Source organism: Aythya marila, assembly GCF_965140915.1.
Source record: "Aythya marila genome assembly, chromosome: 1".
Lineage (NCBI taxonomy): Eukaryota > Metazoa > Chordata > Aves > Anseriformes > Anatidae > Aythya > Aythya marila.
The window spans coordinates 62,953,135-62,967,481 of NC_139042.1; the positions used below are offsets into that span (position 1 = coordinate 62,953,135).

The 14,347-nt window shown below is 47.3% G+C and overlaps 1 protein-coding gene across 2 annotated transcripts in view; it reads right to left on the reverse strand.

Moving 5' to 3' along the window:
• Positions 1 to 388: 388 nt before the first annotated feature.
• The window catches only part of ADPRHL1 (ADP-ribosylhydrolase like 1), a 37,869-nt gene continuing 23,910 nt past the window's right edge, over positions 389 to 14,347 (reverse strand). For both annotated transcript variants that reach the window (XM_082784574.1, XM_082784573.1), the window contains exon 8: positions 389 to 11,038. In XM_082784574.1, coding sequence (XP_082640700.1) covers positions 6,223 to 11,038 — 4,816 coding nt within the window. In that variant the 3' untranslated portion in view covers positions 389 to 6,222. The remainder of the gene's footprint in view (positions 11,039 to 14,347) is intronic.

Sequence of the window (14,347 nt, forward strand, 5' to 3'; positions counted from 1 at the left end):
AGGAAAAATAGACAAGAAGGAAATAATGAATGTAACTTTCCCTCTGAGTTTTCTCCTAGCCTGGCAGTTTCAGGTGGGATCTTGGCCCCCAGCAGGCAGGTGGCACATCCACACACTCACACACGTTGCAGGCTGCCATGGCCCAAGGAACTTATGCCTCAAGTACCCAAACACAGGCACAGCAGAGGATGCAGTGTGTCCTGCTCTCTTCAAAGCCATGGCATTTACACAAGCAACGCTCTGCACTTTATAGCTGCTCGCAGCTGCCCCACAAAGCTCAGCCTGTGCCAGCTCTCTCGGGTGAAAGGAGAGCGGTTTGCATACCAATGAGGCACGCACAGGCTCCCTCCTTGATAATGACAGGACGCCAACGAGCTCGTTAGTTGGCACGTTTTTATTGTCTTCATCTTCCTGACACACGAGACTTGGTGGTACAAATAAGTAACCCAGATACAAAGGGAAACAGTTGTATTAAGAAATCTGCATGGCACGACAAGGGTACAAGCTTTCTTGTTACATGATGAGTCGTTTCTTGTTACTACTTTCTTGTTACTCACTCATTTGAGTGAGTTAATAAAGAAGATGTCTTTGGGGGATTTCTGGTCTTCTGCGATAATTTCCTTCAGTCTGAAGGTATTTAGAGCTGAGACATGTTTGCTGGGACCCTGTTTGGATGCTTGGCTCAGCACAGCCTGCACTGTTCCCATTCTTTAGGGGAATGAAAGATCTCAGTAACTGGGGCTAGCAATCCAGAGCTGTATTCAGACAGTCCTCTGCATTTGTACAAGTCCCAAGGGACACAATTATTTAACACTGGTGATGTAGCTCAACTAGACGTGGCTGTTCCTTGGTAAGGATGCACTGGCTCTGCAGCATCCAAGAGTTTTATTTCTCTGAAACTTTTCAGAAGCCCTGGGGAGCACAGCGATGGGAAGCATCTCAGCCATGTAAAAACTTCCTCAGTGCCCTGCAAGGGCCAAAGGGACTGGCGCTGCATCTGCTGTGGGGCAGGTCAGGAAGTTGTGTGGTCTGTGGGTTGTGGTCACAGTTCCTCGCAGTCAAAGCAACTTGTGCTGGCTGCATTCACCAGTTCCTGCACACCAAGCCTTTTGTTCACAGCCTTTTTTTGGTTAGTACAGGGCAAGTAGGTGCATATGAAGCTCCTGTATATTTCAGATACCTGGCTCAAGATTTTAGAAGGGGCTTTGGCTGCCTCACATAAGACATGTTATGGAAGAAGCGTGATTTTAAGAGAGCAAGTGCTGAGCTCTTCCAAAAACTCAGATCCCTTGATAAGGTGTTGGACACCCAAAGTCACTTGCCACTCTTGAAAACACCGTCCCTAACAGCTAACTGGGGGGTTTTTGAGGATAACCATTTCCGTGCATTATGAGTTATTATAGCTTAACCTTCTCAGCAGTATGCTTTTGCGACTGTATTGCACACACCCCGGAAAGCCTGCCATAGTGCTGGCTTGCCGAGTGAGAATCACACCATGCCACCAAGTTGTTCTTGCACCTGCAGCTCGGCACAATACAAGCAATGAACAGGGACAAGTCAAGGGCAGTGACAGAAGATGTGAAACGATTCCCAAAACTGCCTCAGGTCTTTCAGGTTGTAAGAGGTTAAATACAGAACTAATGACTCTTTTGCTATTTGGTATAAAAATAAAAAGAAAAAAAAATCACTTGGTAGTCAGGAAAGCAGGTGCCCAGCAAGATTATTTTTTTCCATATTGACATGTTGAAAATTCTCATCAAAAACCGAAAAATGCTTCATTCTCTAAAAAGATGCTCGTGGAAATGAAAAACAGAAATAAAACTTAGCGGACATTACACATTTTGGAAAACACATAGGGAATGAAGTAGTGAAAATTGGTTCTGCTAAGAGCCAATTACACTTCTGTGCTTATTTCTAAGGTAACAGGAATCTCCCTTAGCAAAATGCTAAGTGGAAATGCTATGAGGATTCGCAGTTATTATTTGTAAGGCTTCTCTGTTCACACACAGAAAAGCTCCTTTTGGATGGTGCGCGGTCCTTACCGGAATGGGAATAAGAGGAGAACTTGTTCTCTACATTTCCCTGCTGTTTCCACCACAGGGTGGTTTTTACTCTGTGCTCATCAGTGCTTGCTCGTAACGTGCTGTGCAAATCCAACCATTAGGTGGAGCTTTTCTACAGCCGAGAGATGTGATCTGTGGCAGCTCCGCCTGGGAAGGATGCTGCACCGCAGGACCGAGTAATGCCCGTGGGCTGTTACCGGCTGGCCGCAGGTGGGCAGGAGAAAAGCTAAACTGGGGGGTGTGATAATATGAAATCCTTGATATTATTTTTAGTATTTCTATTGCTATCACCACTGCCATCCAAAAAAGTACAATGGGGAAAACCTGAGATAAGTCCTGCGGCTTTAGGTCGTAGCCTCTCATTTTTTGTCATGCACGACGTTTTAAAGACTGCCTAAGATGAAATTGTACAAAATGGTGATAAATCGCTAAGTTATTTCATAGGTCAGAGCCTGAAGTGCACAGTAATCAGACTTTTGTTGCCTTTGAACAACGTGGAATGAAACAGCACTACTGGGACAAATGTTTCTTCCCTCTTCGGATGTCTGGAGAAAATGAATGACACGTTTCCTAATTTTGAGGTGGCTGGGTTGTGCCTCGTGCCTCAGCATTAGTCTGAGTTCTTTGACTGGATTATTCTCCTCAGGGCTTGGGCTCTTTCTGCTGAGAATCGTGATTTATTTTTTTTTTAATGCTCTTTTTCAGTTGAAAAAGGCAAGAGAGGTGGAGGGAGAGTGAGGTGCATCCAGAGGGCTGTCCAAATGACAGGCATGGGGCATCAACCACCTCACTAGGAAGCCTGTTCCAGGGTTTGACCACCCTCACGGTAGAGGATTTTTTCCTAATGCCCAGCCTGAACCTCCCTGGCAGAGCTTTGAGCCATTTCCACAAACCCTGACATCGGTGACCAGGGAGCAGAGACCAGCACCTCCCTCTGCATTTCCCCTCCTCAGGACTTGCAGAGAGCAATGGGGTCATGCCTCAGCCTCCCCTTCTCCAGACTGGACAGCCCAGATGTCCTCAACTTCTCCTCATAGGAGACTTGTTTGATCGACTGCATCTATAACAAAGCCAGGGCTTTAAGGAATCACAACAAAAACTGACAAAAATAGTAATAATAGTGATATCCTGCTACATTTAGTGAGGGCTATGGATCTGGTGCCTTTAGAGGCCTTGAGAGATGCTGGCTGCCACTGTATTTCAGCGAAGCAGAGGCAGCAACAATGTCTGGTACTGGGTCAGACACAGTGAAATGGCAGCCTGGGAGGGCTTCCTTGCTGCCTCTGTTGGGGGGAAGGAGGCTGGGAAAAGCTCTGAGGGACTGCAGCCAGGAACGGGAAATGAAGTGTTTAATGTCTGTTGTGTATGTGGCCTGGGCAAGGGTCTCACTGTGGTTGGTGCCTGGTGATTTGCACAGTTTGTGCCACAGCTGATGTAGATGTACATCCTCCTCCCCGTGCTCCTGCTCTTCCTTAAATACTCACTTCTGGAGTCTCTGCTTATCAGCAGTGCTGAATTCCCCATCAGTGTGGTCAGGAGCGGCTTGTTTTGAGCTGCTAACTGCACGGCACTCCAGATAGTTGCCTGTGCTCTTCTGGTGATTGCTGCTGAGATTTGCATGGCCTCGCTCCCTCCTCTCTTGAGGAATTGATTGTGCTAACTCCTGATGCTCGGGGATGTGCATTACACCCAAAGACACATTCGGTGCAAGTCTCCTTCATCGCTGAAGTGCACTTCAGGGAGGAACCCTCAATAGTCTCGAATGGATGATTTACCTCTTACCATCAGAGATGAAGGCACGCTGTGATCTAACAGTTAACCCTCAGGAGATGACTCTGCCCAAACAGAGGGTGTTGCACCTTCTTCTCCTCGTGCTGTATCCATCAAGAAAACCAGGCATTGCAGTTGTGAAATGGAAGAGCCAGGCCCCCCCTGGTACCCACTGATTCACTCTCCTGGGGGGGCCCTGCTGCACACGTGGGTAATTTTCTGCTAGACAGAACCCTTTAATTCGTCACAAGGCAGTGATCTTTCAGATGTGAATAAGAGGGGGAGAAAAAAAAGCCTTTAAGTTTCTTTTGAAAGATTAGAAAAAGAATAATAAAAGCGGCTTCTCCTCTGCCAGCAAGATCTGCCTGCTGTTTTAAAAGGCCAGCTAGCAGAGGATTTACTATTCAAGTCTGGTGCAAACGCTTTATGTTGTAAGGGCTTTTCTCCAATGGGAAATGAAATCATGGACAATAAAAAGTAAATTACAGCTTAGGTTTAGTACAAAGTGGCCTTTATGGTTGCCAGCCCATAAAAGCTGCAAGGGTGACATACACCTCCATGCAGAAGGGCAGCGTTGTACAACCGATAAATTCCCTTCAGCGTCTTTTTTTTTGAGGACACAGCATGGTATACAAATGCACTCCTCATTTTGTGAGCCTGCAGATGCCAGGAAGCCTAACTCGTGGCATGTGGTGGACAAGAAACCAAAGCCCGAGCCTCTTCAGCAGCCAGGGGGTGACGCTGCGTGCATGTCCCCTCTTCCTCCCGGCAGCGTCCCTGACCAGGCCGGACCAGTTGTCACGTATATGACTTGTGTGCATTATTCTGGCAAAGGGATTTGATCCCAACGTGCTGCCAGCTCGCTCTCATCCTCTCTCCTTGCAGGCCACGGGTCGGGGCGGCCTGCCAGCGGGCTGGAGCAGCGGCCAGGCCGCACCCAGAGGGAGGAGGACATCCGAAACACTTGAGGGGAGCCAGGGCCATGAGGAGCAGGACCACGATTGTCCTCTCTCCTGGGCATCTCTGAAGCTCAGTGACACTGAGAAGATTGGGCTTTTATTTAATTTAATTAATTAATTTATTTATTTATTTTTGAGTGGCCCCACCTTTGGTGTCACAGAGCCAAGACCTGCATGGGGGTGGCTGTGGAAAAAATGAATCGACTCTTTAGGCCGTGCCTTTAAATACCAGGATTCATCATTTACAGCACTAAGCTGAAGGGGTGCACGGGAGATTTTGGCTGTAACGTCTCTCTGCCTGTCTGCTGTTCACTGAGGGCAGAGGAGCCGGTGGAGCAGCCCCGTCCTCATTTCTCCAAAAAATTTGTCCCCTGCACGCTTTATGCAGAAACCACTGTTGTGGTACACACAGAAAGCCACGGCCCATCAGCAGCGTTCAGCAGTGCTGGCTGCCTCGTGTTGCTCCTTTTCACATCAGGCTGTAAAATCAGCACTTCCTACGACTTTCAGTGCTAGCTGCAGTGCCTGGCTGTGCCCCCACGCCCGAGGACCCAGGCTGAGACAGAAACCCCAAGAAGAGCTGAGCTCCCCCGGCAAGGTTTTCAGTCTCTCCTGCTGACATGATCCCCCAGAGAAGTCCTCAGAGCCTTTCAGCACTGAGCTGTTCCACACTCACTTGTTGCACATTCGCCTGCGATCATTGAGAATAACTTGAAACGGCGTGTCCCTCCCAACAATAACTCATGCAGTATGTGGCCAAAGTACCCATAGCTTCACAGGAGGTTAAATCACTATTTTTCCAATATTAATAAGGCTGAAAATTTGCATTCACGGTAAGAGCTTTTGTAACACCAACGTCCTTTGAGGATTTTTCTGCGGATAAATGAACCGTGCCCTTCCTTCCCTCGCTCCTTCTGCTAGCAGTGCCACTCAATGCAGCCATAGACCAACAGTTCCCATTAACTGGTGAAAAGGCAGAGCCTGGAACGAGCGCTTTTTGACATAATTAAAGCTGACACTGCCTACCATCGTTCCTGGAAAATGTGCGAGCAGAGTTTCATTAGAATAAGTAAATACAAATAGAGTTCACCCTGAACAGTCATCTTTGTTACAAACAACACCCATTAGTTAGCAAGGGGAGTCTGGAGCAGGACTGAATTCACACTGATCTCAAAGCCCTTCTCATATTTAATTTATAAACTGATGATTAATTCAGTGATTAGCTAATTCACTTGCAGTGATTAATTTAATTCATGTCTTCGGGCTAATGTTAAGAAAGGAAAAAGCCCAGCTCGGATAGATGCACATCAATGTCCTTGTGATTAAAAAATGATAATGTAATGCCCTGGAGAGTAAAGAAATAAAAAAAGAAAGATTGAGTGACTCGGTGGCACAATCAGTTGTAAGTTCTTAAGCTGTAGCAGTATTTTTTAGCTGTGATGTTTAAACGTGTCAGTTACCCTAATGATCAGTGGCTTAAAAGATGAATCTAAGGGCCTTTCACCGTAGCTTTCCACTGTGTACTTGGAGAATGGTGCTGTTTTGGAGCAGTCCTCCAGCTCTGCTGTTCTGTCGCTTGTTACAGCAGCTGCCTGCCAGCTAGCCTCCCTTTCAGCAATGTCTTTGTCATGCTTCACCAAATTATTTGATGAGAGTGCTTGGTACTTCTTAAATCCAGGCCGTTTTCTTCTATTTTCAGTGGGACTTCCATCATATTTCGATGTATCAGGCAATGGGGATGACTGGGGGGACCTCTCTGTATTAGACAAACAGGTCTCTTTTGGGACAGTGTCTTTTGGGGCAGTGTCTTTTGGGACAGTGTCTTTTGGGGCAGTGTCTTTTGGGGCAGTGTTGCTTTTACGTTTTATGCCATCACGTGGCAATGGAGTTTGAGAGCTCTTGAGGTCGTCCACAGACTCTTCTTTTCCTGAATCATCATTGTCCTTCTTCCCTTTCTTATCTGAAGACTGTAGCTGGTATTTCTCTGTTCTCAGGGCCCCACTCCTCTTTTCTGGACTACCAGCTTTATACTTCGTTTTTTCATCAGACGGTGGTGCCGATTGCTTCTTTTTGGCTGTGACGTTCTTTTCTTCAGGCTTCACCTGCAGATTTGAAGATGGGGACTGGCACATCCCAGAACCTAGATCTTTGCTTTTATCTTTTACATCACTTGCATCAGGCTTTTTAAAACTTTCAGTTGCAGTTTCTCGTTTTCCCAATCCTGGACTATTTTTCCCAGGCTTTGCTGATTTACTTGAAAGGGGTAACTGATGGTTCCCAGCACACTGGTGTTTATCATCCTCTTTTACAGCCTTTGTTTCAGGTGGCCTGATGTCCTCTGCTGATGGTGTCTTTTGCTTTCTCTTCCCTGAAGTAGTTTTTTCTTGGGATTTCATCCCTTTGTTTAAAGAGGATGACTGGGGCTCCTCAGAAGTTGGATCTTCATCTTTTTCTTTTACAGCATTAGTACCGGGCTTCTTAAAACCTGTAGCAGCTGATGTTTGTTGCTTTTGATCTGGAGCATCCTTTTCTTGAGGCTTAGCCGGTATTTCTGAAGATACCAATCGGTACTTCTTGAGATTTGGAAATTTGTTCTTCTCTTTTGCAGTATTTGCACCAGGCGTTGAAAAATCCTCAGACCTTGTTTGCTGTTTTTCTCCTCCTGGAGTTTCTTTCTCATGCTTTGCTGCTTTACTCGACCGTGGTAACCGGTACTTTCCTGGGTGCTGGTGCTCATTGTCCCCTTTTACAGCCTTTGTTTTGGGTGACGGGATGTCCTCTGCTGCTGGTGTCTTCTGCTTCCTCTCTGCTGAAGGACTTCTTTCTTGAGGCTTCTCCAGTTTGTCTGAAGAAGGTGACTGGGGCTTCTCAGAGGTATGTTTAGTCTTTTTTTCAGCTGACTTATTTTCAGGTTTTACAAAGTCAGCAGGTGCTGGTTGTTGCTGAGGGGAGGATTTCTTGTCTTGCTTCGCCAGAGGACTTGATGATGGTATTTGACTTTTAGGATCACATGAAGTATTCCTCTCCCCTTCATGACTCTTTTTGTGCTGCACCGGCTCATTTTTCAAGCCATGAAAAGTATTCTCCTCATCAGTGGTGTTATTGTCATTGCTTGCTGTATTTCTTGGCGGCGCTGAGTAATTCTTGAAGCTCAACTTCATGTTTCTTTTCCCTGCGGTGTCATTTACACATTTCAGTGGTTCATTTGATGGGGACAGTTGGTGTTTCTCATTATTACAGCAGATGTTTTCATCGACTGTCATATCACGCTCATGTTTAACCATATCTCTTGCAGGTGTTGGGCACTTCAAACCCTGCCCAGTGTTTTTCACCCCTTGACTGTTAGCGTCACCTTCTGACGAAGGTAGCTGAGGTGCCTGAGCACTATGAGCACTCCTCTCATTTGAAGAGTTGTTATCATGATCCATCGTATCGCTTGGTGTTGATACTTGTTCCTCCTGAAATTTATGTAAGACACTTCTCTCTTCTCCCTCCTCTGTCTCCATGCTCTCATTGCCGTGCTTCATGGCATCATCTGAAGGCAGAGGCTTATGTTTTTTATATTTGGAGATGTTATCAGTACCTTTTGCATGCTTCTTTTGGCCTGACACCAATTCAGCTGATGAAGGAAACAGGTTCTCTTCCTGCATCAAGGTATCATCTGGAGTTTGTGTTTGGTTCCTCTCCAAGAGCAACAGGGGCTTTCTTGCTAGCACAGCTTTTTTGTCATGTTTTCCTGTTTTCTTTGTCGAAAGTGAAACATAATTATCAAAGCCCTGGAGTGTAATTGTCTCTTCAGCTGTAGCATCTTCATTTTCTGTTTCATGATTTGGGGACAGCAGTTGCTTCTTAAAATCACATTCATTTTTCTTCTCTGCTGCAGTGTTGTTCTCCTGCATCGTCAGCTCATCTGAAGCGGGCAGTGGATGCTTCTCACAGCCACGACTGCCACGCTCATCTTCCACACCACCAGCTCCTGCTCTTACCAGCTCAGTCGGTGGAGGGGCTGGGGGATTTCCAAGAGTGTGGTGGATTCTTTGTCCTGCAACCCCACTCGCTGGTCTTGTTTCAAGGTTCGCTGAGGATGACAGCCCTGTTTCAGAGTCAGGCCATGGCATCTCGTCTGCAGTGGTCTCTTCACGGTGAAGGAAATACTTGGACAGCTTGTGACAGGTCTCCAGGTCCGTCAAGGTACTCCTGCCCAGGCCTCGACTGTCTCCATCACTCGTCATTTCATTAGATGAAGGTAACTGCCCCTTCCCCAAATCCTCTTCTGCGAAGTGCAGTCTGTGTTTCACAAACTCATCTGGCAACGGGCCTCGTTTCTTTTCCCAGTCAGAAGAGGGGTGCTCTTCTGCAGCACCAGGCTCCTGCTCCTGGCTCTCCTTTGAGGAGAACATAGGTTTGGTCTGATTCACATTGGGATTTGACGTTTCAGCACCGGAATTACCAAACTCATTTTGTGGGCCAGGCATCTGAGGTGGCTGTGGCTGCCTGATTTTGGGTTCATTTTGCATTTGGCACTGGGGTGCTTCATTCTCCTGTTCCTTTTTAGCTGGGACATCAGTGTAATTTTTGCCAGAAGTAGAGTGCATTTTGTCTTCACTGTGATATTTCTCTCCTTCTTTGGCTTCCTCAGAACATCTGCCTCTTAACCCTGGTGCCTGTTTTTGAGCTACTGGTGGCTTTTTACCAGCAGCTGGTGTTAGAAGAGTCAGCTGTCGGTCCTGTGTCGCAGGCTCAGCTTCAAAAGATGCTTGAACTCTTGGAGAAAGAAATGGCAGGGTGTTTTCCAGGGCTTTCTGCTCGGGGATACATTTTTGCTCGGCAAAAAAAAGATCCTTTTCTGGCTGTGTGAGCTCTGGGTCAGCTTCCTCAGAACAAGATACGTACATTACTATTTCAGGAATCTCATCTGCTTTAGTGTCCTGAGGACTTGGTTCAGGGGATCCTTCAGCTTTGCTAGAGTAAGGTGAGTTAGATGGTGGACCATCGCCCGTAACACGTTGGGCAGCATTGGTAGCCCCTGGTGGTGAAGATGTACCAGGCCCAGCTGATAAATTATTCCTGTTGGAGTCCAGGCTATGCCCAGATGCAGGAGGAATGCAATCTGCAAGTGCTTTATTTTTACAGATGGCACAAGAGCCATCTAGATTAGGATTAAAGTCAGCTCCTTGCTTTGTGGAATCTACTTTCATCTCAGCACTGTCCTTGGCATCAGGCATCTCCTGGGGTGCCATCAGTACCTCCTCTTTGCCCTCCCTGTGCTGGGCTGCGTGTGCTGCTGTTTTCTTCTCGCCAGGCTTTCTCTCAGAGTCCCCCTTTTCCTTCAGCGGTGTGTTGCGATCCAGAGGCTGTTTCGCGGCGTTATTTTTCGACCAGCTCCAAGGATGGTTAATTTCGGTCGCCATGCTGAGTCTGGGCACCGGGACCGTGGAGCACACCAAATATTGGGACTCGGGGCTCTTTATGTCTGTGGCTGCCAGCGCTGCCGTGCGCAGCACTCTGACCTCGGGCTTACGAATAGCTTTTCTGCTGGGGAAGCTTTTAGTCTTCTTCTCGCCTTTGCGCAAGAGCGACGCTTTCACCTCCGCGGCCGAACAGAGGGAGCTCTGCTCAAACTGCTCCTTCAGCTTGGAGAGGACCGAACTCCTGTTGACTATTTTTGGCAAGCCACTGCTTGGCCCCTTCTTCTTCCAGCTGGGAGACTTCTCCTTGGCTTCTTTCTCTTCGGCAGCCAGAAATTTCTTCAAGATGTCCTTCACTGTGTTTCTCCCACCCTGGCCACTCCACCTGGCCCTCTCGCTGGGCACTGTCTCTTCACCTTCTTCTGCTGCTGTCCCATCTCCTCTTCTCTCCTTGCCTCTGTCTAGCTTGCTTCCAGCCCTGTTCGCCCACAGCCTCTCCTTGATGACCAGCCTGCCCACTTCTCTTCTTTTCTTGATGTAAGGCTCGCGATTGTTGTTTAGAAACCGGGACCGCAGGAGCTGAAATCGGGTAGGGTACTGCCCCCTGCTTGTGTCTGGAGGCGGTAGTTTAAAACTCACCTGGTTCTCTTTACCTTCCGCCCATTTGGTCCTCTTGCTGTTGAGCTGCGGGTCGCAGGCTGCCAGCTCGGTGACGTACAGCAGCAGGCTGCTGAGGACAGCAAAGGCGCCTTGCTCTGTGGCCATCCTATTGAGCTTCTTCTTCAGCACCAAAGGGTCTACCAGCATCTGATCTCCACAAGAGTTTGTGCGTTTGGTGCTGCGCAAGAGAAAACACGCATGTTCTTTTCAAGGCATCAACACTGCTGCTACCTCCTTACTTTGCTCTAGTGGCATGCTACTGTGCATAAAATGGAAAAAAATACTTTGACTTTAGAGTTTTCGAGAGAGTTGGCGTTAGTGGCCTGTTAAAAAGCATGCAAGGTGCTTTACAAGCGTCGTGAGGCACCGTGTAGCGGAGCCCGCAGGCTTTACACAGCTCCCGTGGCACTGCCGGCTGTTCCTTCTGTGCTTTGTGGTAAGTGGAAGCTTTCAGGGGAGCAACAACACTAATTGGGGTGGCCACATCTCCTCCGTGCCACTCCTCACTCTGATTTGGTGTTACCGTGTCCTAACGCAAGGGCAACATCAAAGCTATTTTCCTCTCCTGCTAGGTAAAGGTAAATACGATGAGAACACTACCGGACAAACCAACAACCGTGGCGATGTCACTTGGCTGCAAGACCCTTAAATCTGGGGCAAGAAGGCTGCTGTGTTGGATCTACCCTTGAGATACTGAAGAATCAGGCCCTGGGACAGCTGAGGATTTCGGCAATGCTTTAATCGGTGTGGATCAGTTACTAAATAAAATAGTGAACTCAGCACAAGAGCTGGAGTGAGAAGTCAATAACAATAGATGGGGCTGGAAGGAAAAAAAAATAAATCACAAGAGGTGTCAGCTTTCTAACACCACAAAAGTCTGGAAGGTTACTTCACCGTGCAGAGAAATAGCTTCACGCACAGAACGCAGCCTGCATACCAGGAGGGTATTAATTTTTATGAGCAGAAGCCGAATAAGAAATTCTTCAAATTAAACCCACGTGTAGAAAATGAAGAGAAGCTGCAGAAGGCTCATCCTTTGGGGGAGTGGCAGGCTTGGAAGGCAGGGGAAGGCCCAGCTGTGCCCCAGCAGCTGTTCCCCCCTGGCCTTGGAAAGAAGCTGGAGCTGCTCCCCCCAGGTTTATTACAGGGGCTGGTTGGAAAGCGAGGGGCTGCTCCTCACCCGCTCGGGTGCTGGCATTTGGGTTCCACTTGGCTGCGTTTCAAGCGCACGCACATGTCGAAAATCACATCCCCCAGCAGTGGGATGAAGTTGCCATCTTGAATGGAAGAAGGTCTATTTATATATTAGCTTTGTAGCTAATTTTAGAGCCCAATAAAAGAAGAAAAAAAAAAAAAAAAAAAAAAGCGTGACAACTGGCACAGGGCTAATGTAACAAACAATACTGTGTTGGTTTTGGTTGGGAATCAGCACATTTCAACACGGCACAGGTGCTCTCTGCCATGTAACAACCACCCTTCCTGTTACTGCACGCACCACAGCTGAGGGAGCCAGGATTGTGAAGGGAAGAAGATCAGGTCCTCTTCATTATAATTATGAAAATTATGACTTATGAGCTAAAAAGTCCAAATTCGTTAAAATATATTGCTAGTGAGCTCTGTTCAGGCTTCTCCTTTGACTCTGTGTTGGTAACATAGAAATTAGCTTGTTCTTATAGGGTGCCTTCTGAAATGTGGGACTAGTGCATTGCCCTAAGTACCACGACGTGTTGCATGGGGTGAGTGTTTGACCTGCATTCACCAGCAAGGCACAGAAGATGAGCAAAGGGGTACAGCACCTATTTAGAGCATCTGCAGCTCTTCCGAGGTGATTTCACCTACAAACCAGCATCACGACCATGTAAATCTCAAAAGCATTCTGCAGAAGGGAAGTACGCTGAGACCACCACAAAAAATGTGGGGCAATGATGATGTTGTCTCGGTGTTTGGAGATCAGTGTGCTCCCCACTCTGGGAAGGAGGGCAAAGACCAAGGGTTTCTCAGGTACATTAATTCGGGAGTGTGACCACCGTTTTCAATGGGCCAAGACATCATCCCTAATATTTCTTCACTGCCTTTTCCCGATTTGCATCCTACTGTTCTTGAACTGTGTGACCCATCAATGAAATATATTCACCTCTATATGAGCTGATTATCACCTACACATAATCAGCTCTAGTCCCACCTATGGCTGGGAGGAGCCGGGCAGGTATTCGATGTGAGCAGGGGGAAACCCCAAACCAGCAGCGACCTCTCTGGAGAAGTCACTTCACGTCGTTCTTAGTGCCCGTGATGCTGCTCTGATGTGCTGCCCGCTTCTGGCAGCGCTGCTGTACAGATGTGTTTTTTGGTGTCCGGAGGACAGATCTCTTGATCCTCCTCAGGAGGCGAGGCCGTCTTCAAAAGTTTCCTGCCTCCTTCTCCCTCGAATAATTAAGATGCGTAAGACAGGCAGTTTACTTATTTATTTATAGGTTCTTTGGAGACACTTATCACGCCAGTATCTGAGTGGCAACAGCCTGATATGCTAAGGGGCTGCACTGCAACCCTATCCCAGAGCCCGTCCTGTCCCAGGAAAACCTCTGCTGCAGGCGCTGCCCTTGTGGTGAATGGAGCCAGCTCTCTCCTCCAGCCCTGCCAGCACCCAAGTGCACCAACACACCTTTTGCTTCTCACTGGGGGCTCCGGGAGCTGAAGTGGTGGTGGCATCTCACAGTGCTTGCTAAAAACATGCAACTGAGGGAGTTTCGGACACTAAGGAGTGGGCATTTTTAGTGGTTTTGATGAAATGACGGCCAACATGCTGCTCGCCTCAACAAGTGCAGAGGTAGTGTTTTGTAAATCCAGCCCTCGTGAACCACCTTCTAAATTACACTCTCTTACTTGTCTCTGAAGCTAAACTTGGTCCTCACCAGTCTGGACAGAAGATGAAGTGAGGAGGAAATGGTTATGAGTGTGTTTCATCCTTTTGTGATTCTTTTTTTTTTTTTTTTTAAGGAAATGTCAAAGTACTGGAGAAGATCCTACCTGACGCAGGATATGTTCCTCTCTCTTCTCTATTGCTGAATTTATTACAGGTATGCTAGAGTCACCATAAACTAGAAGGATTTTTTTTTGGGAAATCTTGGTATTCTCTTAAATCAAACGCTACTGACAAAAATGGTCCTCTTTGTTTAACGTATCTCCAAAGCAAACAAGAAAGCACCTTGCAAAGCTGTGAAGAGAAAACATGCTAAAACCACAGTGTTTGAAGTAGCCCATAGGACAGAAACCTTTTTCATATGGATATTGTCATGCAGGCTTCTATTCATAACAACACGGATCACCTGCTCCTCCTTCTGCCACATAACATCCCAGTGACAATCCCAGCAATTGCTTACATGGAAAAAGGAGTAGGAAAGTACTTATGTATTTTTAGCTATCTTTTTAAAACACGCTGCAGCAGCTGGAGAAAGATAGGAGAAACCAACACCATGTAGTCAATCACTCT